At 39.0% G+C, this 27,240-nt stretch overlaps 1 protein-coding gene across 1 annotated transcript in view; it reads left to right on the top strand.

The window, feature by feature from the left end:
• Positions 1–26,163, top strand: part of LOC122920017 (mucin-5AC-like) — a 43,106-nt gene extending 16,943 nt beyond the window's left edge. The window contains 33 exon segments of the mRNA XM_044269227.1: positions 766–916; positions 999–1,042; positions 1,240–1,452; positions 2,682–4,080; positions 4,561–4,618; positions 4,649–4,729; positions 4,865–4,936; positions 4,967–6,617; positions 6,780–6,844; positions 6,875–6,921; positions 7,510–7,578; positions 7,741–8,843; positions 9,006–9,804; positions 9,967–13,620; positions 13,783–16,436; positions 17,586–17,902; positions 19,848–20,022; positions 20,135–20,382; positions 20,487–20,670; positions 20,795–21,143; positions 21,309–21,487; positions 21,973–22,042; positions 22,147–22,259; positions 22,362–22,393; positions 22,473–22,650; positions 23,336–23,440; positions 23,522–23,562; positions 23,687–23,812; positions 23,913–24,011; positions 24,098–24,226; positions 24,516–24,555; positions 24,883–25,006; positions 25,507–26,163. Of these exon segments, the coding sequence (XP_044125162.1) occupies positions 766–916; positions 999–1,042; positions 1,240–1,452; positions 2,682–4,080; positions 4,561–4,618; positions 4,649–4,729; positions 4,865–4,936; positions 4,967–6,617; positions 6,780–6,844; positions 6,875–6,921; positions 7,510–7,578; positions 7,741–8,843; positions 9,006–9,804; positions 9,967–13,620; positions 13,783–16,436; positions 17,586–17,902; positions 19,848–20,022; positions 20,135–20,382; positions 20,487–20,670; positions 20,795–21,143; positions 21,309–21,487; positions 21,973–22,042; positions 22,147–22,259; positions 22,362–22,393; positions 22,473–22,650; positions 23,336–23,440; positions 23,522–23,562; positions 23,687–23,812; positions 23,913–24,011; positions 24,098–24,226; positions 24,516–24,555; positions 24,883–25,006; positions 25,507–25,879 (14,942 nt within the window). The 3' untranslated portion in view covers positions 25,880–26,163.
• The last annotated feature ends 1,077 nt before the right edge of the window (positions 26,164–27,240 follow it).

Genomic DNA, 27,240 nt, shown 5'->3' with positions numbered 1-27,240 from the left:
GGTAGCTCAAAAATATGAATCTCTAGACTTGGGCCTACTCTGCATGAGCTGATACACACACATCCTTCCTGTAGCTCTGCTCAACTTAGACTCCACTAAGCAGGAAGTGGACAAGGTCCATCAACTTGATGACCTATTTTAAACTGCTAATTAACCATATATTGGCGATACATTCTCATAAGATGAACAGAGTTCATAGAAAAATAAGTGCTTTAACATGAAATCACAACATTTAACCCAGATCAGTAGAAGGATCCACAGCACTCCACTGTTTACTGAATAAAATTACATTACTTCTACTGATCTGACATTATAAGGGACCCTCAAGCCTGGATACTTATCCGTGTGCATCTTTTCTTCTTCTTCTTTTTTAGACCTATCCTCAGCTGTGCAGTAAATTTTACCCAACAGGGGTTTGGAGTGCTGCTTATCTTTTTCTACAACATTTAACTCAGTAACATAAGATTAACCCTTTGCAGTGGTCAGGTGGAGCGCTGCATATACAGACAGTTCTCTCATGCTCTATTCAAAGCAGGAGTTGACCCATTAGTACAACCCCTACTCAAAGACAGTTCCCATGGATGACCTATTAATCATTATGGGACCAGTTGCTGAAACCTTTCGCAGTTAGCTGCTATCTCTGAGGGAAGCTGTCGAATGCCACACAATGCTGTCCATTCACACCATTAAAATATACTTTAATTTTAATGTAATCTCAGTATGTGTGGTTCTAAATAATTCTTGCTATATTATATTCTATGATAGGATGTTATCCAAAATGCCCAAAGGAACGACCTTTCTTTGATGAAGACATTATGAAGTGTGTGGCTCAGGCAAATTGTGGGTGTTATGATGACGATGGAAAACGTTACAGTGTTGGAGATATGGTCCCCTCTTACAAGAACTGTGAATCATGGTACTTACCGGCTATATTTGTGAGTACATCATTTTTTCTTGTTGCGTGGTTACCATCTTAAAAATGTTTATTTATTTTTCAGTATTTGCACAAAGAAAGGACGCCGCTGTCAGATGGATGAGAGGGGTAAGTGCTCCATTGTCAACATTCTTAACATTAATATATCGTTATCATAAACAAGGAAGCCGCCTTTCCATGAGTATAGCCAGGGATACAGCTATAAGGGGTACAGACTGCAAAGGCTAACATGTTAAATAACAAATGCAAGTAATATATATGTTAGGAATTTCAGATTTTTTAACTGTTTTTATTTTATTCACAAGCATGTTACTGTTACTATGGAAATATGAAGTACAACTACGGAGATGTCATTTATAACACTACTGATGGAATTGGAGGATGCATTACAGCCACATGCTCATTCAATGGAACCATCGCAAGAAATGTCTACCCTTGTGTTCCCACCACCAAGGCGCCCACCACAACCTTCCATTTTGATACAACCACTAAAATCCCATTGAATATCTCCACACCAGGTATTATGGGACAAATGGAATCTTGTGTAAAGTGTAAGCCTATAACATTGGAAATAGACCCTACATGTGTGTAACTGAAATTAATGTGGATGAAGGAGCTGCAATTGCACCTTCTCACAACTGTAATGTCAGCGGACAGCAGGGAAACAGCTGATCTCTTGCATTATCTTCAAGCAGATGATAAGTGGGTGCGCTGAGAGTTGGACCCTCTATGATCTTATATTGATGACCTATTCTGAAGATAGGTCCTTAATTAAAAAAAAAAAAAAAACAGGCCAACCCATTTAAAGAATTGTCCTTTTGAAAATACAGGTCCAAATTTACTAATGTGTCACCTAGAAAAATGTGTCTATAAAGTTGCGCAATCTCCCGCATCTGGGGTTTCTGCATTTTTTTATCCAACATAGCTTGACTAGGGAGAAACTTAGTGAAAAGTGGGTGTAGCTCCATGGGAAAAAGGTGGAGCCGAATACACTTTGCACTAAAATTGCACAGTTCGGGCGTACAAATTTGTCTCAAAGTAAGCCAACTAATAATTGGTATAGAGTCAGGAGTAAAGTGTTTATCCCTGCACAAGATTTACCATCCAGCCTGAGCCCCTGTGATAAATCTGGGGCAGGTCTAGACAGTCTGCCTAAGATTACTCTATCTAATGCAATAATAAATCTGGGCCACAGTTTCTACTATTGAACACTATTGATTCAAATCCTAAATTTCCACTGTATAGTATATGTAGAAAATACAGGATAATTCTACCCAGTTCCCTTTCTCTTACTTTGCTTTAAATTTGGGTAGACCCACACATTATTATTTTTTTGATCATGTCAGGTGCATAACTAGGGGTGAGCAATCCTTGCCTCTTAGTTTTGGGTGCCGGATCACCAATAAGTCACTTTAGGGGTAATTTATCAAACTGTTGTAAAGTTGAACTGGCTTAGGAGCCCATAGCAACCAATAAGATTCCACCTTTCATTTTCCAAAGGAGATGTCAAAAATGAAAGATGGATTCAGATTGGTTGTTATGGGCAACTAAGCCAGTTCTAATTTACACCAGTTTGATAAATGACCCATTTGCCTTTACCAGGGTAGATACAGACTTAGGACAGTGAACTGAACCTTTGCCCTGAGTAAAGGAAAACCTAGCTATAAGTATGATATGTATTGTATTGCCTATAAAATGTTTGTATATTATACTGTTAATTTACCTAATTAAATTATTTCACGTGCAGAGCAAATGTCATCGACTTCTGTATCCTGCATCAAAGAAGTGTGCAAGTGGTCACCATGGTATGATGTCACCTGTCCAAAGTATGGAGAAAATGAAGGAGATTTTGAAACCTTTGATAATATCAGAAAGAAGGGCTATTCTGTATGTAAAGTCCCTTCTCAAGTGGAATGTCGAGCACAAAAGTTTCCCAAAATCTCAGTTGCAGACTTGGGCCAGATAATACAATGCAATACATCAGTGGGACTTGTATGTTATAATAGAGACCAATTCTCTCAACTATGTTTTAATTATGAGATCAGTATTCTCTGCTGCACCTTTGTTCCATGTGGCGAAACTTCTGCCTCCCCAACACCTTTTGTGACTTCTTCTCCAAACACCACTTTGACAACAAAATCCCTAAAGACTACAGTCACAACATCTATACCAGCAACAGGGACATTAAATGCAATATCATCTGAAAAAACTACACCTAGAACATCTACTATAAACTCAGTCACAGAAACTGTAAAGCCTTCTACAACCAAACCTCAAGCAACAACTCACAACACTCCATGTCAGAAAGAAATGTGCACTTGGACACCGTGGATTGATGGACATTTCCCCAGCATTATTAATTCTGATGGTGACTTTGAAACAATAGACAACATTAAAGCTGCTGGAAACAACGTATGCTCAAAACCAGAGGACATTAAGTGCAGAGCTGAAAATTTCCCAAATATAACTATTGAAGAAGTTGGCCAAAAAGTAACGTGTAATCTCACTCATGGTCTAATTTGCAATAACAAAGATCAGGACAAGAACTTTCCTCTTTGTTACAACTACCAAATAAAAATTCTTTGTTGCTCTATGGAGGACTGTGAACTATCTACCAGCCTTGCTCCTACAACTGTAGAAATTCACTCAACCAAACATCTTGCAACTCCTGAATTCACAAGAACAACACAATTGACAAAAACTACCAAAATGTCTACTGAGTCTGGAGAAGTAACTTCTGCTTTCAAAATCACTGGTAAGATAACATCTGCCAAGGCAAATACTGATTTGCATAAGTCAACCACTGAGTCTTCACATGAAGAGATGACATCTAGAAACCCTGTCACAACTGCTAAAGTTTCTACACAATCTCATGAAGTCACTTCAACCTACAAAACAACACCTGGAAAACCAATGACTTCTGAAGCGTCCTCTCCAAAAGAAACTACTGCATACAGAAGAACAACTACAGAAGAGGAACATAAAGAAACCACCTCAAGCAAACCTGTCTCTATAAAAACTACCAAAATGTCTACTGAGTCTGGAGAAGTAACTTCTGCTTTCAAAACCACTGGTAAGATAACATCTGCCAAGGCAAATACTGATTTGCATAAGTCAACCACTGAGTCTTCACATGAAGATATGACATCTAGAAACCCTGTCACAACTGCTAAAGTGTCTACACAATCTCATGAAGTCACTTCTGCATACAAAACGACACCTGGAAAACCAATGACTTCTGAAGCATCCTCTCCAAAAGAAACTACTGCATACAGAAGAACAACTACAGAAGAGGAACATAAAGAAACCACCTCAAGCAAACATGTCTCTATAAAAACTACCAAAATGTCTACTGAGTCTGGAGAAGTAACTTCTGCTTTCAAAACCACTGGTAAGATAACATCTGCCAAGGCAAATACTGATTTGCATAAGTCAACCACTGAGTCTTCACATGAAGATATGACATCTAGAAACCCTGTCACAACTGCTAAAGTGTCTACACAATCTCATGAAGTCACTTCTGCCTACAAAACGACACCTGGAAAACCAATTACTTCTGAAGCATCCTCTCCAAAAGATACTACTGCATACAGAAGAACAACTACAGAAGAGGAACATGAAGAAACCACTTCACGCAAACCTATCTCTGTGAAAACTACCAAAATGTCTACTGAGTCTGGAGAAGTAACTTCTGCTTTCAAAACCACTGGTAAGATTACATCTGCCAAGGCAAATACTGATTTACATAAGTCAACCACTGAGTCTTCACATGAAGATATGACATCTAGAAACACTGTCACAACTGCTAAAGTGTCTACACAATCTCATGAAGTCACTTCTGCCTACAAAACGACACCTGGAAAACCAATGACTTCTGAAGCATCCTCTCCAAAAGAAACTACTGCATACAGAAGGTCAACTACAGTAGAGGAACATGAAGAAACCACTTCACGCAAACCTGTCTCCATGAAAACTACCAAAATGTCTACTGAGTCTGGAGAAGTAACTTCTGCTTTCAAAACCACTGGTAAGATAACATCTGCCAAGGCGAATACTGATTTGCATAAGTCAACCACTGAGTCTTCACATGAAGATATGACATCTAGAAACCCTGTCACAACTGCTAAAGTTTCTACACAATCTCAAGAAGTCACTTCAACCTACAAAACGACACCTGGAAAACCAATGACTTCTGAAGCATCCTCTCCAAAAGAAACTACTGCATACAGAAGAACAACAACAGAAGAGGAACATAAAGAAACTACCTCAAGCAAACCTGTCTCTATAAAAACTACCAAAATGTCTACTGAGTCTGGAGAAGTAACTTCTGCTTTCAAAACCACTGGTAAGATAACATCTGCCAAGGCAAATACTGATTTGCATAAGTCAACCACTGAGTCTTCACATGAAGATATGACATCTAGAAACCCTGTCACAACTGCTAAAGTGTCTACACAATCTCATGAAGTCACTTCTGCATACAAAACGACACCTGGAAAACCAATGACTTCTGAAGCATCCTCTCCAAAAGAAACTACTGCATACAGAAGAACAACTACAGAAGAGGAACATAAAGAAACCACCTCAAGCAAACCTGTCTCTATAAAAACTACCAAAATGTCTACTGAGTCTGGAGAAGTAACTTCTGCTTTCAAAACCACTGGTATGATAACATCTGCCAAGGCAAATACTGATTTGCATAAATCAACCACTGAGTCTTCACATGAAGATATGACATCTAGAAACCCTGTCACAACTGCTAAAGTGTCTACACAATCTCATGAAGTCACTTCTGCCTACAAAACGACACCTGGAAAACCAATTACTTCTGAAGCATCCTCTCCAAAAGAAACTACTGCATACAGGAGGTCAACTACAGTAGAGGAACATGAAGAAACCACTTCACGCAAACCTGTCTCCATGAAAACTACCAAAATGTCTACTGAGTCTGGAGAAGTAACTTCTGCTTTCAAAACCACTGGTAAGATAACATCTGCCAAGGCGAATACTGATTTGCATAAGTCAACCACTGAGTCTTCACATGAAGATATGACATCTAGAAACCCTGTCACAACTGCTAAAGTTTCTACACATTCTCAAGAAGTCACTTCAACCTACAAAACGACACCTGGAAAACCAATGACTTCTGAAGCATCCTCTCCAAAAGAAACTACTGCATACAGAAGAACAACTACAGAAGAGGAACATAAAGAAACCACCTCAAGCAAACCTGTCTCTATAAAAACTACCAAAATGTCTACTGAGTCTGGAGAAGTAACTTCTGCTTTCAAAACCACTGGTAAGATAACATCTGCCAAGGCAAATACTGATTTGCATAAATCAACCACTGAGTCTTCACATGAAGATATGACATCTAGAAACCCTGTCACAACTGCTAAAGTGTCTACACAATCTCATGAAGTCACTTCTGCCTACAAAACGACACCTGGAAAACCAATTACTTCTGAAGCATCCTCTCCAAAAGAAACTACTGCATACAGAAGGACAACTACAGAAGAGGAACATGAAGAAACCACTTCACGCAAACCTATCTCTGTGAAAACTACCAAAATGTCTACTGAGTCTGGAGAAGTAACTTCTGCTTTCAAAACCACTGGTAAGATTACATCTGCCAAGGCAAATACTGATTTGCATAAGTCAACCACTGAGTCTTCACATGAAGATATGACATCTAGAAACCCTGTCACAACTGCTAAAGTGTCTACACAATCTCATGAAATCACTTCTGCCTACAAAACGACACCTAGAAAACCAATGACTTCTGAAGCATCCTCTCCAAAAGAAACTACTGCATACAGAAGAACAACTACAGAAGAGGAACATAAAGAAACCACCTCAAGCAAACCTGTCTCTATAAAAACTACCAAAATGTCTACTGAGTCTGGAGAAGTAACTTCTGCTTTCAAAACCACTGGTAAGATAACATCTGCCAAGGCAAATACTGATTTGCATAAGTCAACCACTGAGTCTTCACATGAAGATATGACATCTAGAAACCCTGTCACAACTGCTAAAGTGTCTACACAATCTCATGAAGTCACTTCTGCATACAAAACAACACCTGGAAAACCAATTACTTCTGAAGCATCCTCTCCAAAAGATACTACTACATACAGAAGAACAACTACAGAAGAGGAACATGAAGAAACCACTTCAAGCAAACCTATCTCTGTGAAAACTACCAAAATGTCTACTGAGTCTGGAGAAGAAACTTCTGCTTTCAAAACCACTGGTAAGATTACATCTGCCAAGGCAAATACTGATTTGCATAAGTCAACCACTGAGTCTTCACATGAAGATATGACATCTAGAAACCCTGTCACAACTGCTAAAGTGTCTACACAATCTCATGAAGTCACTTCTGCCTACAAAATGACACCTGGAAAACCAATGACTTCAGAAGCATTCTCTCCAAAAGAAACTACTGCATACAGGAGGTCAACTACAGTAGAGGAACATGAAGAAACCACTTCACGCAAACCTGTCTCCATGAAAACTACCAAAATGTCTACTGAGTCAGGAGAAATAACTTCTGCTTTCAAAACCACTGGTAGGATAACATCTGCCAAGGCGAATACTGATTTGCATAAGTCAACCACTGAGTCTTCACATGAAGATATGACATCTAGAAACCCTGTCACAACTGCTAAAGTGTCTACACAATCTCATGAAGTCACTTCTGCATACAAAACAACACCTGGAAAACCAATTACTTCAGAAGCATCCTCTCCAAAAGAAACTACTGCATACAGAAGGACAACTACAGAAGAGGAACATGAAGAAACCACTTCACGCAAACCTATCTCTGTGAAAACTACCAAAATGTCTACTGAGTCTGGAGAAGTAACTTCTGCTTTCAAAACCATTGGTAAGATAACATCTGCCAAGGCAAATACTGATTTGCATAAGTCAACCACTGAGTCTTCACATGAAGATATGACATCTAGAAACCCTGTAACAACTGCTAAAGTGTCTACACAATCTCATGAAGTCACTTCTGGCTACAAAACGACACCTGGAAAACCAATGACTTCTGAAGCATCCTCTCCAAAAGAAACTACTGCATACAGAAGAACAACTACAGAAGAGGAACATAAAGAAACCACCTCAAGCAAATCTGTCTCTATAAAAACTACAAAAATGTCTACTGAGTCTGGAGAAGTGACTTCGGCTTTCAAAACCACTGGTAAGATAACATCTGCCAAGGCAAATACTGATTTGCATAAGTCAACCACTGAGTCTTCACATGAAGATATGACATCTAGAAACTCTGTCACAACTGCTAAAGTGTCTACACAATCTCATGAAGTCACTTCTGCATACAAAACGACACCTGGAAAACCAATGACTTCTGAAGCATCCTCTCCAAAAGAAACTACTGCATACAAAAGAACAACTACAGAAGAGGAACATAAAGAAACCACCTCAAGCAAACCTGTCTCTATAAAAACTACCAAAATGTCTACTGAGTCTGGAGAAGTAACTTCTGCTTTCAAAACCACTGGTAAGATAACATCTGCCAAGGCAAATACTGACTTGCATAAGTCAACCACTGAGTCTTCACATGAAGATATGACATCTAGAAACCCTGTCACAACTGCTAAAGTGTCTACACAATCTCATGAAGTCACTTCTGGCTACAAAACGACACCTGGAAAACCAATGACTTCTGAAGCATCCTCTCAAAAAGAAACTACTGCATACAGAAGAACAACTACAGAAGAGGAACATAAAGAAACCACCTCAAGCAAACCTGTCACTATAAAAACTACCAAAATGTCTACTGAGTCTGGAGAAGTAACTTCTGCTTTCAAAACCACTGGTAAGATAACATCTGCCAAGGCAAATACTGATTTGCATAAATCAACCACTGAGTCTTCACATGAAGATATGACATCTAGAAACCCTGTCACAACTGCTAAAGTGTCTACACAATCTCATGAAGTCACTTCTGCCTACAAAACGACACCTGGAAAACCAATTACTTCTGAAGCATCCTCTCCAAAAGAAACTACTGCATACAGAAGAACAACTACAGAAGAGGAACATAAAGAAACCACCTCAAGCAAACCTGTCTCTATAAAAACTACCAAAATGTCTACTGAGTCTGGAGAAGTAACTTCTGCTTTCAAAACCACTGGTAAGATAACATCTGCCAAGGCAAATACTGATTTGCATAAGTCAACCACTGAGTCTTCACATGAAGATATGACATCTAGAAACCCTGTCACAACTGCTAAAGTGTCTACACAATCTCATGAAGTCACTTCTGCATACAAAACGACACCTGGAAAACCAATGACTTCTGAAGCATCCTCTCCAAAAGAAACTACTGCATACAGAAGAACAACTACAGAAGAGGAACATAAAGAAACCACCTCAAGCAAACCTGTCTCTATAAAAACTACCAAAATGTCAAATGAGTCTGGAGAAGTAACTTCTGCTTTCAAAACCACTGGTAAGATTACATCTGCCAAGGCAAATACTGATTTGCATAAGTCAACCACTGAGTCTTCACATGAAGATATGACATCTAGAAACCTTGTCACAACTGCTAAAGTTTCTACACAATCTCATAAAGTCACTTCTGCCTACAAAACGACACCTGGAAAACCAATGACTTCTGAAGCATCCTCTCCAAAAGAAACTACTGCATACAGAAGAACAACTACAGAAGAGGAACATAAAGAAACCACCTCAAGCAAAACTGTCTCTATAAAAACTACCAAAATGTCTACTGAGTCTGGAGAAGTAACTTCTGCTTTCAAAACCACTGGTAAGATAACATCTGCCAAGGCAAATACTGATTTGCATAAGTCAACCACTGAGTCTTCACATGAAGAGATGACATCTAGAAGCCCTGTCACAACTGCTAAAGTGTCTACACAATCTCATGAAGTCACTTCTGGCTACAAAACGACACCTGGAAAACCAATGACTTCTGAAGCATCCTCTCCAAAAGAAACTACTGCATACAGAAGAACAACTACAGAAGAGGAACATAAAGAAACCACCTCAAGCAAACCTGTCTCTATAAAAACTACCAAAATGTCTACTGAGTCTGGAGAAGTAACTTCTGCTTTCAAAACCACTGGTAAGATAACATCTGCCAAGGCAAATACTGATTTGCATAAATCAACCACTGAGTCTTCACATGAAGATATGACATCTAGAAACCTTGCAACAACTGCTAAAGTGTCTACACAATCTCATGAAGTCACTTCTGCCTACAAAACAACACCTGGAAAACCAATTACTTCTGAAGCATCCTCTCCAAAAGAAACTACTGCATACAGAAGAACAACTACAGAAGAGGAACATGAAGAAACCACTTCACGCAAACCAATCTCTGTGAAAACTACCAAAATGTCAACTGAGTCTGGAGAAGAAACTTCTGCTTTCAAAACCACTGGTAAGATTACATCTGCCAAGGCAAATACTGATTTGCATAAGTCAACCACTGAGTCTTCACATGAAGATATGACATCTAGAAACCCTGTCACAACTGCTAAAGTGTCTACACAATCTCATGAAGTCACTTCTGCATACAAAACAACACCTGGAAAACCAATGACTTCAGAAGCATCCTCTCCAAAAGAAACTACTGCATACAGAAGGACAACTACAGAAGAGGAACATGAAGAAACCACTTCACGCAAACCTATCTCTGTGAAAACTACCAAAATGTCTACTGAGTCTGGAGAAGTAACTTCTGCTTTCAAAACCACTGGTAAGATTACATCTGCCAAGGCAAATACTGATTTGCATAAGTCAACCACTGAGTCTTCACATGAAGATATGACATCTAGAAACCCTGTCACAACTACTAAAGTGTCTACACAATCTCATGAAGTCACTTCTGGCTACAAAACGACACCTGGAAAACCAATGACTTCTGAAGCATCCTCTCCAAAAGAAACTACTGCATACAGAAGAACAACTACAGAAGAGGAACATAAAGAAACCACCTCAAGCAAACCTGTCTCTATAAAAACTACCAAAATGTCTACTGAGTCTGGAGAAGTAACTTCTGCTTTCAAAACCACTGGTAAGATAACATCTGCCAAGGCAAATACTGATTTGCATAAGTCAACCACTGAGTCTTCACATGAAGATATGACATCTAGAAATACTGTCACAACTGCTAAAGTGTCCACACAATCTCATGAAGTCACGTCTGCCTACAAAACGACACCTGGAAAACCAATGACTTCTGAAGCATCCTCTCCAAAAGAAACTACTGCATACAGAAGAACAACTACAGAAGAGAAACATAAAGAAACCACATCAAGCAAACCTGTCTCTATAAAAACTACCAAAATGTCTACTGAGTCTGGAGAAGTAACTTCTGCTTTCAAAACCACTGGTAAGATAACATCTGCCAAGGCAAATACTGATTTGCATAAATCAACCACTGAGTCTTCACATGAAGATATGACATCTAGAAACCCTGTCACAACTGCTAAAGTGTCTACACAATCTCATGAAGTCACTTCTGGCTACAAAACGACACCTGGAAAACCAATGACTTCTGAAGCATCCTCTCCAAAAGAAACTACTGCATACAGAAGAACAACTACAGAAGAGGAACATAAAGAAACCACCTCAAGCAAACCTGTCTCTATAAAAACTACCAAAATGTCTACTGAGTCTGGAGAAGTAACTTCTGCTTTCAAAACCACTGGTAAGATAACATCTGCCAAGGCAAATACTGATTTGCATAAGTCAACCACTGAGTCTTCACATGAAGATATGACATCTAGAAATACTGTCACAACTGCTAAAGTGTCCACACAATCTCATGAAGTCACGTCTGCCTACAAAACGACACCTGGAAAACCAATGACTTCTGAAGCATCCTCTCCAAAAGAAACTACTGCATACAGAAGAACAACTACAGAAGAGAAACATAAAGAAACCACATCAAGCAAACCTGTCTCTATAAAAACTACCAAAATGTCTACTGAGTCTGGAGAAGTAACTTCTGCTTTCAAAACCACTGGTAAGATAACATCTGCCAAGGCAAATACTGATTTGCATAAATCAACCACTGAGTCTTCACATGAAGATATGACATCTAGAAACCCTGTCACAACTGCTAAAGTGTCTACACAATCTCATGAAGTCACTTCTGGCTACAAAACGACACCTGGAAAACCAATGACTTCTGAAGCATCCTCTCCAAAAGAAACTACTGCATACAGAAGAACAACTACAGAAGAGGAACATAAAGAAACCACCTCAAGCAAACCTGTCTCTATAAAAACTACCAAAATGTCTACTGAGTCTGGAGAAGTAACTTCTGCTTTCAAAACCACTGGTAAGATAACATCTGCCAAGGCAAATACTGATTTGCATAAGTCAACCACTGAGTCTTCACATGAAGATATGACATCTAGAAATACTGTCACAACTGCTAAAGTGTCCACACAATCTCATGAAGTCACGTCTGCCTACAAAACGACACCTGGAAAACCAATGACTTCTGAAGCATCCTCTCCAAAAGAAACTACTGCATACAGAAGAACAACTACAGAAGAGGAACATAAAGAAACCACATCAAGCAAACCTGTCTCTATAAAAACTACCAAAATGTCTACTGAGTCTGGAGAAGTAACTTCTGCTTTCAAAACCACTGGTAAGATAACATCTGCCAAGGCAAATACTGATTTGCATAAATCAACCACTGAGTCTTCACATGAAGATATGACATCTAGAAACCCTGTCACAACTGCTAAAGTGTCTACACAATCTCATGAAGTCACTTCTGCATACAAAACGACACCCGGAAAACCAATGACTTCTGAAGCATCCTCTCCAAAAGAAACTACTGCATACAGAAGAACAACTACAGAAGAGGAACATAAAGAAACCACATCAAGCAAACCTGTCTCTATAAAAACTACCAAAATGTCTACTGAGTCTGGAGAAGTAACTTCTGCTTTCAAAACCACTGGTAAGATAACATCTGCCAAGGCAAATACTGATTTGCATAAATCAACCACTGAGTCTTCACATGAAGATATGACATCTAGAAACCCTGTCACAACTGCTAAAGTGTCTACACAATCTCATGAAGTCACTTCTGGCTACAAAACGACACCTGGAAAACCAATGACTTCTGAAGCATCCTCTCCAAAAGAAACTACTGCATACAGAAGAACAACTACAGAAGAGGAACATAAAGAAACCACCTCAAGCAAACCTGTCTCTATAAAAACTACCAAAATGTCTACTGAGTCTGGAGAAGTAACTTCTGCTTTCAAAACCACTGGTAAGATAACATCTGCCAAGGCAAATACTGATTTGCATAAGTCAACCACTGAGTCTTCACATGAAGATATGACATCTAGAAATACTGTCACAACTGCTAAAGTGTCCACACAATCTCATGAAGTCACGTCTGCCTACAAAACGACACCTGGAAAACCAATGACTTCTGAAGCATCCTCTCCAAAAGAAACTACTGCATACAGAAGAACAACTACAGAAGAGGAACATAAAGAAACCACCTCAAGCAAACCTGTCTCTATAAAAACTACTAAAATGTCTACTGAGTCTGGAGAAGTAACTTCTGCTTTCAAAACCACTGGTAAGATAACATCTGCCAAGGCAAATACTGATTTGCATAAATCAACCACTGAGTCTTCACATGAAGATATGACATCTAGAAACCCTGTCACAACTGCTAAAGTGTCTACACAATCTCATGAAGTCACTTCTGCATACAAAACGACACCCGGAAAACCAATTACTTCTGAAGCATCCTCTCCAAAAGAAACTACTGCAAACAGAAGAACAACTACAGAAGAGGAACATGAAGAAACCACTTCACGCAAACCTATCTCTGTGAAAACTACCAAAATGTCAACTGAGTCTGGAGAAGTAACTTCTGCTTTCAAAACCACTGGTAAGATTACATCTGCCAAGGCAAATACTGATTTGCATAAGTCAACCACTGAGTCTTCACATGAAGATATGACATCTAGAAACCCTGTCACAACTGCTAAAGTGTCTACACAATCTCATGAAGTTACTTCTGCATACAAAACGACACCTGGAAAACCAATGACTTCTGAAGCATCCTCTCCAAAAGAAACTACTGCATACAGAAGAACAACTACAGAAGAGGAACATAAAGAAACCACCTCAAGCAAACCTGTCTCTATAAAAACTACTAAAATGTCTACTGAGTCTGGAGAAGTAACTTCTGCTTTCAAAACCACTGGTAAGATGACATCTGCCCAGGCAAATACTGATTTGCATAAATCAACCACTGAGTCTTCACATGAAGATATGACATCTAGAAACCCTGTCACAACTGCTAAAGTGTCTACACAATCTCATGAAGTCACTTCTGCATACAAAACGACACCTGGAAAACCAATTACTTCTGAAGCATCCTCTCCAAAAGAAACTACTGCATACAGGAGGTCAACTACAGTAGAGGAACATAAAGAAACCACTTCACGCAAACCTGTCTCCATGAAAACTACCAAAATGTCTACTGAGTCTGGAGAAATAACTTCTGCTTTCAAAACCACTGGTAAGATAACATCTGCCAAGGCGAATACTGATTTGCATAAGTCAACCACTGCGTCTTCACATGAAGATATGACATCTAGAAACCCTGTCACAACTGCTAAAGTGTCTACACAATCTCATGAAGTCACTTCTGCATACAAAACAACACCTGGAAAACCAATTACTTCAGAAGCATCCTCTCCAAAAGAAACTACTGCATACAGAAGGACAACTACAGAAGAGGAACATGAAGAAACCACTTCACGCAAACCTATCTCTGTGAAAACTACCAAAATGTCTACTGAGTCTGGAGAAGTAACTTCTACTTTCAAAACCACTGGTAAGATAACATCTGCCAAGGCAAATACTGATTTGCATAAGTCAACTACTGAGTCTTCCCATGAAGATATGACATCTAGAAACCCTGTCACAACTGCTAAAGTGTCTACACAATCTCATGAAGTCACTTCTGGCTACAAAACGACACCTGGAAAACCAATGACTTCTGAAGCATCCTCTCCAAAAGAAACTACTGCATACAGAAGGACAACTACAGAAAAGGAACATGAAGAAACCACTTCCCGCAAACCTATCTCTGTGAAAACGACCAAAATGTCTACTGAGTCTGGAGAAGTGACTTCTGCTTTCAAAACCACTGGTAAGATAACATCTGCCAAGGCAAATACTGATTTGCATAGGTCAACCACTGAGTCTTCACATGAAGATATGACATCTAGAAACCCTGTAACAACTGCTAAAGTGTCTACACAATCTCATGAGGTCACTTCTGCCTACAAAACAACACCTGGAAAACCACTGACTTCTGAAGCATCCTCTCCAAAAGAAACCACTGCATACAGAAGGATAACTACAGAAAAGGAACATGAAGAAACCACTTCACGCAATCCTGTCTCCATGAAAACTACCAAAATGTCTACTGAGTCTGGAGAAGTAACTTCTGCTTTCAAAACCACTGGTAAGTTAACATCTGCCAAGTTGATTACTGATTTGCATAAGTCAACCACTGAGTCTTCACATGAAGATATGACATCTAGAAAACCTGTCACAACTGCTAAAGTGTCTACACAATCTCATGAAGTCACTTCTTCTTACAAAACAACACCTGGAAAACCAATTACTTCTGAAGCAGCATCTCCAAAGGAAACTACTGCATCCAGGAGGTCAACTACAGTAGAGGAACATGAAGAAACTACTTCCCGCAAACCTTTCTCCATGAAAACTACTAAGATGTCTACTGAGTCTGGAGAAGTAACTTCTCCTTTTAAAGCCACTGGTAAGACAACATCTGCCAAGGCGAATACTGATTTGCATAAGTCAACCACTGAATCTTCGCATGAAGATATGACATCTAGAATCCCTGTCACAACTGCCTTAAAAACAACATCAGAAACACCAATGACATCTAAAATAACATCTACAAAGGAAACTTCAATATCATTAAGGTCAACCACGGAATCTGCACATGAAGAAACATCTTCACACATACCTGTTACCATGAAATCAACTAAAATGTCTACGGAATCTGGAATAGTTACATCAGTATTCAAAACTACCCTTGGTAGGATAAGTTCTGTTAAGACAACACCTTTCCAGACAAGTACTGTCTTTTATAAGTCAACCACTGAATCTAAACATGATTTGACATCTCAAAAGCCAAGAACAGTTGAGACTACCAAAGTGGTTACAGAATCTCATGAAGTAACTGCAACATCTCATACCATTTTTAGTACAAAGAGTACATCTGAAGAGATGTTGTCCACGCAATTTTATTCACAGCAACCCCCAAAATCTACACATCAGTCAACATTCCCAACTTCTGGAAAAGTCAGCACGGAGCGCACCGTTACAACAACCTCTCAACTATCAACAGCAGGCACTGAATCGTTTTCTACAGTTCGATGCATGTGTAATGTCAACGGAGTTTTTGTTCCTCCAGGTATGTGTTCCTGTAGCATAAGTAATTATGCATACATACTTCATACTAAAATGTCATACTTTTATAGTAGAATATGATGTGAAACTTTATGTAACATTTTATTTTAGAATATCATTTGGAAACATTTGCATATGAGATCACTTGAGATGAGCAAAGAGATCATCGGATTCAAGATCCGAAGTCGCTTCACTCCAAAATTTGTTTTAATGCAGTATGGAGATTGTCTCTGTACAGCATTAAAATGTATGCACTCCAGCACGGCGAAGTAAGTTATCACTGGTTTGATTATTAAGCTTGAAAAACATTTTAAAACAGTTATCCAAAATCTGCTTTGGTACCGATTGGTACCTCGGTACTGAAGCCGACTTTGGAACCAAGTTTTAAAATGGTTTTAAAGTTCAGAAATCAAATCTCAAAGTTATTCGCCAAAGTCTTGCAAAACTTCGGTGAAACTCACTTTGTCTCGCCAAAGCACACACATTTTAATGCTGTACAGAGAAGGATCTCCGTACAGCATTAAAACTAATTTTGGAGCAAAGCGACTTTAGATCTTGAAGTCAAAGCTCGCTTTGCTCATTCCTAACTGTCACACATAAAGAGTCTAGTGATAAAGAGGCTCTGCACTTTGTTTAAACTGATGATCTATCCTCTGGATAGATCATCAGCATCTGATCGGTGGGGATCCGATACCCGGGCCCCCCGCCGCGGCCTTCTCACTTTTTTCCGCTGGCCCAGTGACATCACGACTAGTATCACTGGCCTGGGCTCGGCTAAGCTCCATTCACTTGAATAGAGCTTAGCCCCGCCCAGGCCAGTTGATACAAGTCATGACGTCACTCGGCCAGCGGTAAACAGTGAGAAGGCCGCTGAGCGCCGCGGCCTTCTCAAACAGCTGATCGGCGGGGGTTCCGGGTGTCGGACCCCCGCCGATCAGAAGCTGATGATCTATCCAGAGGATAGATCATCAGTTTAAACAAAGTGGAGAACCCCTTTAAGTAAACAATTACAATTAAGGAACTATAAACTATATGCTGGTGGACATTTCATGATATTTTCATAGGATCGCATGCAACAGGTTTGAAAAGATACTTAGCTGTCAAGTGCAACCTAAAACAGTACTGTAACCCTACATACGTTTCTGTTCTTCAGGACAAGTGATATACAACACCACCGACAATGCAGGCTGGTGTTTCTATGCAAAATGCAATCAAAACTGCGAGGTGGAAAGATACAGTGAACAATGTTACAGTTCTACTGTGCCAACTGTTACCAGTAGTACTAAGACCACAAAGACTGTAACTGCAAGTACAGGTACCATGACTACAAAGAAGACAGAAAGTACTACAAAGAAATCAGAAACAAGCACCAAGACATCTCAGACATCTCAAACCAAGACTTCAACATCAAGTGCTAGTTTAACCAGCACTATCAACCCTGAATGCAGTGCTCTCATGCCTCCACGAGCGGTATGTTTCTGCTGAGCTCTAATCCATAGAGTTAGGCCTGTTTATATTTTTATTAGACTAATTTGTTCATGTATGTTTAAACACATATATACCCTTTCTTGGTGTTGTTCCTGTTTTGTTGCATTACTTCCTCAAATGTACAATCTGATTTACACATCATGCCTACCACTTTGAAGGTCCAAAATAGTTTTGTTTTTAATGTGATAAAAACAATAATTAAGACAAAAAAGGATGCAACTTTAGTCTGCATAAGTATTTACCTCCTGAAGTCAATAATTTGTGGAACCACCTTTTGCTGTGATCATAACTGAAGTTCTCTTGGGGTATATCTCTGTTGGCTTAATACAGCTAGACAGTGGGATTTTTACCCATTCTTCTAGGAAAACTGTACTAATTCTTCAATTTAGATGGTTTGCATTAGTATACAGCAATCATCATGCAACATTCTTGCCATAAGTTCTCAATTAGATTGAAGTTTGGGCTTTGACTAGGCCGTTCCAATACACTTAACATTTTTACTGTTAAACCACTCCTCTATGCAGTATGGTTAGGGTCATTTTCCTGCTGAAAGGTGAACTTATTCTCATTCTCAAATCTCTTGCACTCTGGAATAGGTTCTTCACAAGACTGCCCTGTATTTACCGTCATCCATTTGTCCTTAAATCCTGAATTTTTTTTCAGTCCCTGCCTCTGAAAAGCATCCCCACAGCAACTGCCATGCGGCAGTGTGGGAATGATGTTCTTGAGATGAAGGGAGGTGTTAGATTTACGCCACAAACATCATCTCCCATGATGGCCAAAAAGTTACATTTTAGTCTCATCTCACCAGAAAATCCATCTTTCATGTGTTTGGGAAGTCTGTTATCTGCTCTTTGGTGAACTCTGATCTTATTTTCTTAGTTTTTCTTTACTGAAATTGATTTCTGTGGCCACTCTTCCAGTGTGGTGTATACAGCTTGTAGTGCTCCTACAGGCTTTTATTTCTGCCGTGGATCTTTTAGCTGTTACTGTTGGTGTCTTTGTTGAATCTCCGATTAATGTCCTCTTTGTCCTTTGCCCGTGGCTTTTAGTGAGCTGCCCTATCTTGTCAGGTTTGTAATTGCACCATATTCTTTCCAGTTTGTTATAGTGGATTTTATGGAGCTCTGTGAGAGATTTAGAGTTTGAAATGTTTTTTTGTAACCCAGCCTTGAGGTATAGTTCTTCCCAACTGCTTCTCTGACCTGTCGGGAAAGGATCTTGGTCTTCAAGTTGCTTGCTTAATAGTGTTGCAGACTTAGGGACCTTTCATAACAGATGATAAATACTCATATCATGTGGCAGATTATATGACACTTTGAGTGCACACATGAGGATCAGACTGTATTTAGGGGCTTCGTGGCAATGGGGGTTAACGGATATGCACTCAGAATGTTTCAGTTCTTATATTTTGTTAAACCAGGCATTTTGTTTGGACTATTTTGTTAGGTTCATTACATAAAATCTAAATTAAAATCAAGTTTCATCCCAGACTGTAATGCATCAAAATAAGTAAAACAATAAAGGGGTGAATATGTGGCAATAAAAGTCGCAAAATCAGGTTTTGCTAATCTTTAATGCCATAGTAACTAGATTTAGTCACAAATGGCATTTTACTCTGCCTTCACCAGTTTCTGAATAGAAGGTATGGTGAATGTTAGGGTAGAGATGGGCCATTCCAATGCATGGCCAACCAAGACTGGAGAAACACATACCGGTCTTGAAAATTTGGGGCCTTAAAGATTTAGTGATGAATGTATTATGACTGGGGTTTCTTGCATGGAATAGATTTTGGATGAATGACAATGAGTTACATAATGTGTATGACCATCCTTAATTCAGAAATATCTTTCCTATTTCTTCTCTTGTTTATGTGCCATACATATGACAATAACAAAAAATGTTTTACCATCCTTTCATTCCATAGGTGAACGAAACTTGGATGATAGACAATTGTACCCAGGCAAGATGTATTGGAGAAAACAACATAGCCATAAATAAGAAGCAGTGTGCACCAATAAACGAGGTGGTCTGTGCCAATCGCTTACAGCCCCAGAAGATATTTGATGACAGTGGCTGCTGTTATGAGCCGGAATGTCAATGTAAGTCTTAGCCACATCTTACCTTATGCTGGCTTCTTACTAGTATTTATGTGCTTATTTGAAAGTAATATATATAATGTAACAATTTCTGACATGATTTTTTTTCTTTTAGGTGTTTGCGGTGGTTGGGGAACCTCTAACTATATCACTTTTGATGGTACTTACTACTCTTTTAATGGTCAATGCACCTATGTCCTCGTGCAGCAGATAACTCCAGTATTTGATCACTTCCGAGTTTATATCGACAACTTCTCTTGCAACCCTGATGACCCAAATTGTGTGAAGACTCTACGCATTATGTACAAAAATGACACTATTGTGCTGAAATCCCAGTCTTTGATTCAAAGAATATTCAACCAGGTAACCAGCAGCTTATCTACATATATCTGAGACAGAAATCAAAGACTGCTATAGACCTTTTTGTTGTACACAACTGGATTTAACATTTTTCTTTAATCTTTAAGATTTATATAAATGAAGAGAGAGTATATCCAGCAATCTACAGAAATGGTATATTGATCACAACCTCCGGTATATTTGTTGTTGTGGAGATCCCAGAGCTTGGTGCATACCTCTCATTCAATGCTCTTAGCTTCACGGTGAAACTTCCAATCAGCAAGTTTTCTGGTAATACTCAAGGACACTGTGGTAAGCATCTCAAATAAATAGGTAGAGTGTGTAAATAGTGTGTATATATATATCTATATATATATATATATATATTTATATATATACAGTACATACACTTATATGGTCTCTATTATATTTATAGGTAAATGTTCAAATAATCAGATTGATGACTGTATACTTCCAAATGGACAACTGGCTCCATCATGTACTCAAATGGCAGGGCAATGGAATACACCAAGTCAAGACTCAACATGCAGCTCCATCCCTACAACTACCCCAACTGGTATTCCAAGCCAGTCTACACTCCCATTCTCTTCATTGCCACCCACATATTTCTCCACTGTTATGTCCAGTGTTCCCCATACTCTTTCAACAAGGGTTCCATCAACTGAGCTGTCTTATCTTCCTTCTACCTCTTTGACAACAAAGCAAATCATTTCGTCAGAAGAACCCTGCAATGCCCCTGAGGTTTGCACACTTATCTTAAGCAGGTAAGCATCATCAATGCATGGTAATATTAGGTACTGGTAATGTGAAATAGAGTTGGAAAGTTTAGGATGGAATAAAGTAATACTTGAAGGTTAGAAAATCCACTATAGCAATTTTCTAAAAGTGTGCCATGGCAGTAATATTTTCTATTTGTCAATTTTTTTCAGTGTCTTTGAGAAATGCCACAGTGTTGTACCCCCCGAACCTTTCTACCAGGCCTGTGTCACTGATGGCTGTACTAAGTCACAAGATGACATTCTGTGCTCCAGTCTACAGAGCTATGCAAGAATCTGCGGAATGGAAGGTGTCTGTATAGACTGGAGAAACAGTACCAATGGTTTATGCTGTAAGTATTTTTTTGCTTCAAGGGAGTCTGTCAGCACTTTTGACCTTACTAAATTGTTGGCAGCACTAGGTAGGGGATGGCAAGAACAAGACAAACATACTTTTTGAGGAGCTTCTGGCATCAAATATAATAAGCATTTTTCTGCCTTCTAAGACCACTTTATTTTGCTGTTTTGATAGTACGAACATGCCCTATGCTTTTAATGACAGCTGTAGTGGTCTCCTGGTTGGATGCTAGAGCTGTCACTCACAATGAAGATCCACCCTGTGCCGTAGAGAGCAGAATTTCGCTGAATAAAACTTCATATTCTTATTACTTCACAAAATGTATATTTTTGCAACTCTGCCTAGCTCCAACGTAGTACTGTCAGCAGTTTAGCATGGTCAAAACTGCTTACAGACTCCATTTAAACATATGATGTGCCTAATGATCCTTGAATAGTAGTTTTGGCTTATAATAATAATTTGTATCTACTTCTTGATTAGCTATGAACTGTTCCTCACATCTTGTGTACAATCCATGTGGCTCTGCAGTAGAACGCACCTGTGATTCCAGGTAAGCGTGTGGTGCTCTGCTGTTTTATGTGTATGTGTATTGTTGTTTTATGTGTAGTATTGTATAACTTTTACTTCCTGCATTCATATGTGCCTGTCTTGTAGATATAATGACGCATTTTTGAATGAGGGTACAGAAGACTTCATGGAAGGATGCTACTGCCCTGAAAACATGACAAAATACAACGCTGTATCAGACAAATGTGTTTCCACTTGTGGTATGTAGTCACTTTTATTGTGCCTTTTACAGTTATCACTATCAGGTAATACTCAGAGTTGACATCTGTCCATGGCCCTAATGGTTGTCTCTCTCTGTGTAGGATGTACTGGACCAGATGGAATGCCCCGAGAGGTAATGTATACATTCAGACTATCTTATGTCACAATCATAGTATATTAGACCTATATGCTGATGTTTGGATATTTTTTAGCCTGGTGATACGTGGGACAGCAACTGTAAGACCTGTCGCTGTGATAACATATCATTGAGTGTGCAGTGCGTTGAAAAATCCTGCGCTTTACCTGTCTCTGAAAACTGCACTAAGGAAGGATATATGCCTGTTTCTGTACCAGACGTATCCAATCCATGCTGCCTAGTCACTGAATGCCGTGAGTATCTAAATATCCATATTAAACTCAAAATGCAAAGGAGAACAGCTTAACATCATGGACAATGGCTCAAAGAAAACTTGTTGAGTCCTCCAGAAATGGCATCTGCCATTACTTGGCTCTAGTTGCCGCCCTGCAGATTCCATTGCCGTTCTTTCCTTCTAGGCACCTTATTCCTGAGCAATCAACGTCTTGAGTTTAAGTTCTATTCTCAATGGGAAGTGATCCACAGCCCTGACACTGTCCATACAGATTGGACATATTCAGAGCATTGGTTTTACTTTCCACCGAGCATCATGTCCCCTCAACAGCCAAAACGAATGGCACTAGGGGAACGAGGGGCAAAGGAGAAAGAAAACAGCAGTTTCATCTGCAGAGCAGCAGCTAAAGCCAGGTAAACAAAGCTTGTTGGATGACTTGACAGGTCCTCTGTAGTAGGAACATTCACCTCAACTACATAAACAGATACAGTCTTGTGTTTAAATTATCCTACCAGTCGGAACAATCAAAACTTGAACAAAAGTTCATAACAGCCTCCAGATGGAAGTTCATAAATGTATGCACAGCAGTAGACTGTCTAAATAATGTATAATGTGCCATAGAAATACAGACACTATTCTATTACATAAAACGTAACTAGAAGGCCATATGTTGATCCATTATATGGTGTTTTTTTACTTACCAGGTTGTAATGTCAGTCTTTGCTCCAACACTAAAAAGGACTGTGAGCCTGGATATGAGGCTGTGCTATATACGAGTCCAGAAGAGTGCTGCCCAATCTACAAATGTGGTTCGTATTTGTTTCTCCTTATTTATTAATTGATCCGTCAATCTACCTCAATCTCTAATTGTTGAATACATCTTTTTGTAGAACCCAAAGACGTGTGTTTACATAATGGGACAGAATACCAGGTACAAAAAAACCTGCATTGTTATCATTTAGAATGTTCTCTATTCATATAATTCATCATTCATATAATGTGTCCACATCCACAACCTTCTAATGGTCATCCCAAATTGTTCTCTTTTGTTCTAGCCTGGTACCACAGTTCTTTCTTCAAACCCTTGTGAAAAATGTATGTGTGATGAAAATATGAATGAGACAACAGGAATATATCATGTTTCTTGCACTCCAGTGATATGTGACAAGAAGTGTGCTCAGGTATAGTCTTACAGAAATCAGCCATAAAGCATCAACATTCATACAGCATCTTAAGTGAGGACATTTCACTTACCATTACCAATATTTTTTTTATCCCCAGGGCTTTACATATACAAATGTCCCAGGACAATGCTGTGGAATATGTGAACAGACAGAGTGTATCATGGACTTGCCTGATAACTCTACACATCTTCTCAAGGTAAGCACCATGATGAACCTCAAAGTCCATTAAATCTCCATATAATTCTATGAGTAAGATACCCACGCACATTTGCTTGCTTACAGCCTGGAGATACATGGTCGCCTCCTGGAGATAACTGCACTGAATATGAGTGTATCCGTAAGAAAGACACGTTATTAACTGTGGCATCCAAAATATCATGCCCAAGAATCAACCTCGATGAATGTGTACCTGTAAGTATTTTGTATGTATTTAGGAAGCATGCAATCAATCACTAGTCATGTTCCTACATATTCAAGAAATATCATAATTATCATAATTGAGTTTAGTAGCCTTAGTTGAAAAAAGTACTTATCCTAGAAGAAATTAAATTAAGCAATTAACCTTCTACTTTTTTTTTTTTTTAAAACCCCATTAAGCCCTGCAATAAGTAACCACTAATTTTACCATCTTCGCTAGTTTTTTAATCTGTTAAGAATTATAAAATCATAAAATGAGGCTAATAACTATTTACTTTTGTAGGGCACTATTCAAAAAGATCCAAACGGATGTTGTTTAACATGTAAGTATTCCATTTGGAGGATATTGTCCTCAAAAAATGAAGTTGACCGCACACATATAGTTATACAGTTACTATTAAGTCACACCTATGCCCTGGTGTTACTCAATATTTTTTATGTGTATGTATTGTCCCTGTCCTAGTGGGTCCCACAACCTAAGGTGAGGTTGTATACAAACTCCATGCTTATGTTGGCCTGTCTTATTTAAACCTGTAGACCCAATTTTGTCATCATGACATTTCGGTAATCACAAAGTGATTTTGCTTATAATAGGTTTATAAGAGTATACAGCACATTGTTCTTACACTCTTTCATGGCTTTACTTAAAGGTGTGAAAGAAGAAAATAAGTGTCAGAAGTTAAAGACGGACAACATCATTCTTCAAAATGGCTGCAAGTCTATCAAGCCGATTACAATGTCATACTGTCAAGGAAACTGTGAAAGCTATTCCAAGTAAGTTTCCTACTAATGTAACTTTGATTTTGTAAGGACTGGACAAGAAAAATCAATATGAAAGTATTAGATCTCGTAAGGCCACCATACACATTACATTATCACCTACTAAACCGGTTGATTATGGCAGGGATAGTCACCTTTCTTATATGTATGGTGATGTCCTCACTTTCCCTATACTGATGAGGACTGGGTAAAGAAGGATCAGGCAAACTGAATTTCAACTCCCAATCCTTATATTCTGGCAGAAAATAAGCCATGATCAATCCAACATACCAGTGTAGCTGCCGGCCAAATAGGCATTCAGCCAGCAGTCACGGAAAGTTTATACGCACTTACCAAAAAAAGGCTAATATTCAGATTCTCCGTGAACCAGATAATATGATGTTTGATTGTTAATCATAATGTTCCTGCAGGATAATATGCTAATATTTTGTATGGTCTTCTCTGCTGTTTTTTAAGTAACTGACCTATTTTTGTTTTACTTCTATTACTTTCAGATACTCTGCAGAATCTCAGTCTATGGAGAAAAAATGTGTTTGTTGCAAAGAGACAGAAACAGAAAAGATTTCCATTATCCTTACTTGTCCCAACGGCAAGACAATGAAATACTACTTTATTAATGTGAAGAAATGTAGCTGTGTTGACACCACCTGCAAAAAAGAATACAACCAGAATAGTAAAGAAGACAACTCTGGAGATGATAGCCAATCAGATTCTAATGAGAAAGAGGTAGATGGTAAGGACAAAATAGCTCCAGTAACCAAGCAGGGCCCTACAATCTCAAACAAACCAATGAAGACCACTAGACAGCTTCAGGAGAAAGAAGACAAAAATGACATAAATAGAGAGAATAGTAAGGAAAATGAATAGAAATGAAAGCTCTGATTAAAATAGAAAGGTATCTCCAGTAAGCAAGCAGGTTCCTTGGCTCACAAGCAAACCAATGCAGACTGCTCCGAAGACTGCTAAGCAACAAGACATTAAAAAAAGAAATAAAGCAGAGAATAATGATGAAAATTAAATCCCAGAACAAATTTAACAAATCAGATTTTATGGAGAAAATAGACAAGAAGACGGAAGATAATGATGTCTAGATGTTTCTAGCAATTAAGTAATTTATCAATCTTCAGTTTTACAAAAAAATACTTCTGAGCAGCCTGAGGGCAAAAAAATTAAGTCAAATCTCTGATGATGATCGTATACTGAAAAGGCTGTCTTTGTGAACTCCCATTTACTCTGGGTCCAAATATTTCATTAATTGTCGTGTATTTATAAATCTATTAAAATGATATTGAGCAAGCGACCATTGGATGTTGTCTTTCATTCCCCATCACTCTTTCTGCAAACAATATTGGTATTGACTTAAGAAACAATCCAGGTAAAACAGATACAATGACTAGTCAGGGACAGACAGGCACAGGAGAAGGTCAGATGATCCTCCTGTAGGCACTGGGTCTGAAGTGAAAATGTGACATCGGTATCTCACTTTCTGGGGGTTAATTATACAGATGACTTATTAGTTCTTATTTCTCATATAGCATATGGGCAGTTCTAACAGCATGCTATACAATTCAGTTACAAGAAGATGTGCAGTTATTCTGTAGACCTCAATTGAGGGCCTTGAAGGGCCTCTGCGGGCTTTTAATATGGATGACCTATTCTCAGGAAAGGTCATCAATATCAGATCGGAGGGGGTCCGACACCCGTCACCTCCACCGATCAGCTATATGAGGAGACAACACATTCCATGTACATATGCTGTCTCCTGTCTCTCTTCCTGCTGCTGCTTTGTCTATGGCATAGCAGCGGCGAGTAGGAAGAGAGACGGCACATGCACACTGCGCGTGCCATCTTCTCAAACAGCTGATCGCGGGGGTGCTGGGTGTTGGACCCCCGCCGATCTGATACTGATGACCTATGCTGAGGATAGTTTATCGATATTAAAAGCCTAGAGAACCCTTTTAAGAATAATTTTTCCTGGGAAAGCCCAAGGAACTTCAGTTCAGCACTGTGTCTAGTACAACACCTGGGGGTCCAAGAAAAATACATGTCAGTATTATAGTAGAAACAAAACTACAGGTTCATTGCATTGAGTTTATCTATGCTGAGTTGTCTCACACTCAGACTATAGTATATTGATCCTAGCACCAGCCACAGTGCCCTCAGTCAGCCACCAATCAGCTTTGCATCAACGTTTTTCAAGCTCAATATCAGGATTTAGATGAAATCTC

The sequence above is a fragment of the Bufo gargarizans genome, chromosome 10 (assembly GCF_014858855.1).
Source record: "Bufo gargarizans isolate SCDJY-AF-19 chromosome 10, ASM1485885v1, whole genome shotgun sequence".
Lineage (NCBI taxonomy): Eukaryota > Metazoa > Chordata > Amphibia > Anura > Bufonidae > Bufo > Bufo gargarizans.
Note: the sequence above shows the minus strand (reverse complement) of the source record. Positions and strands in the feature narration are given on the sequence as shown.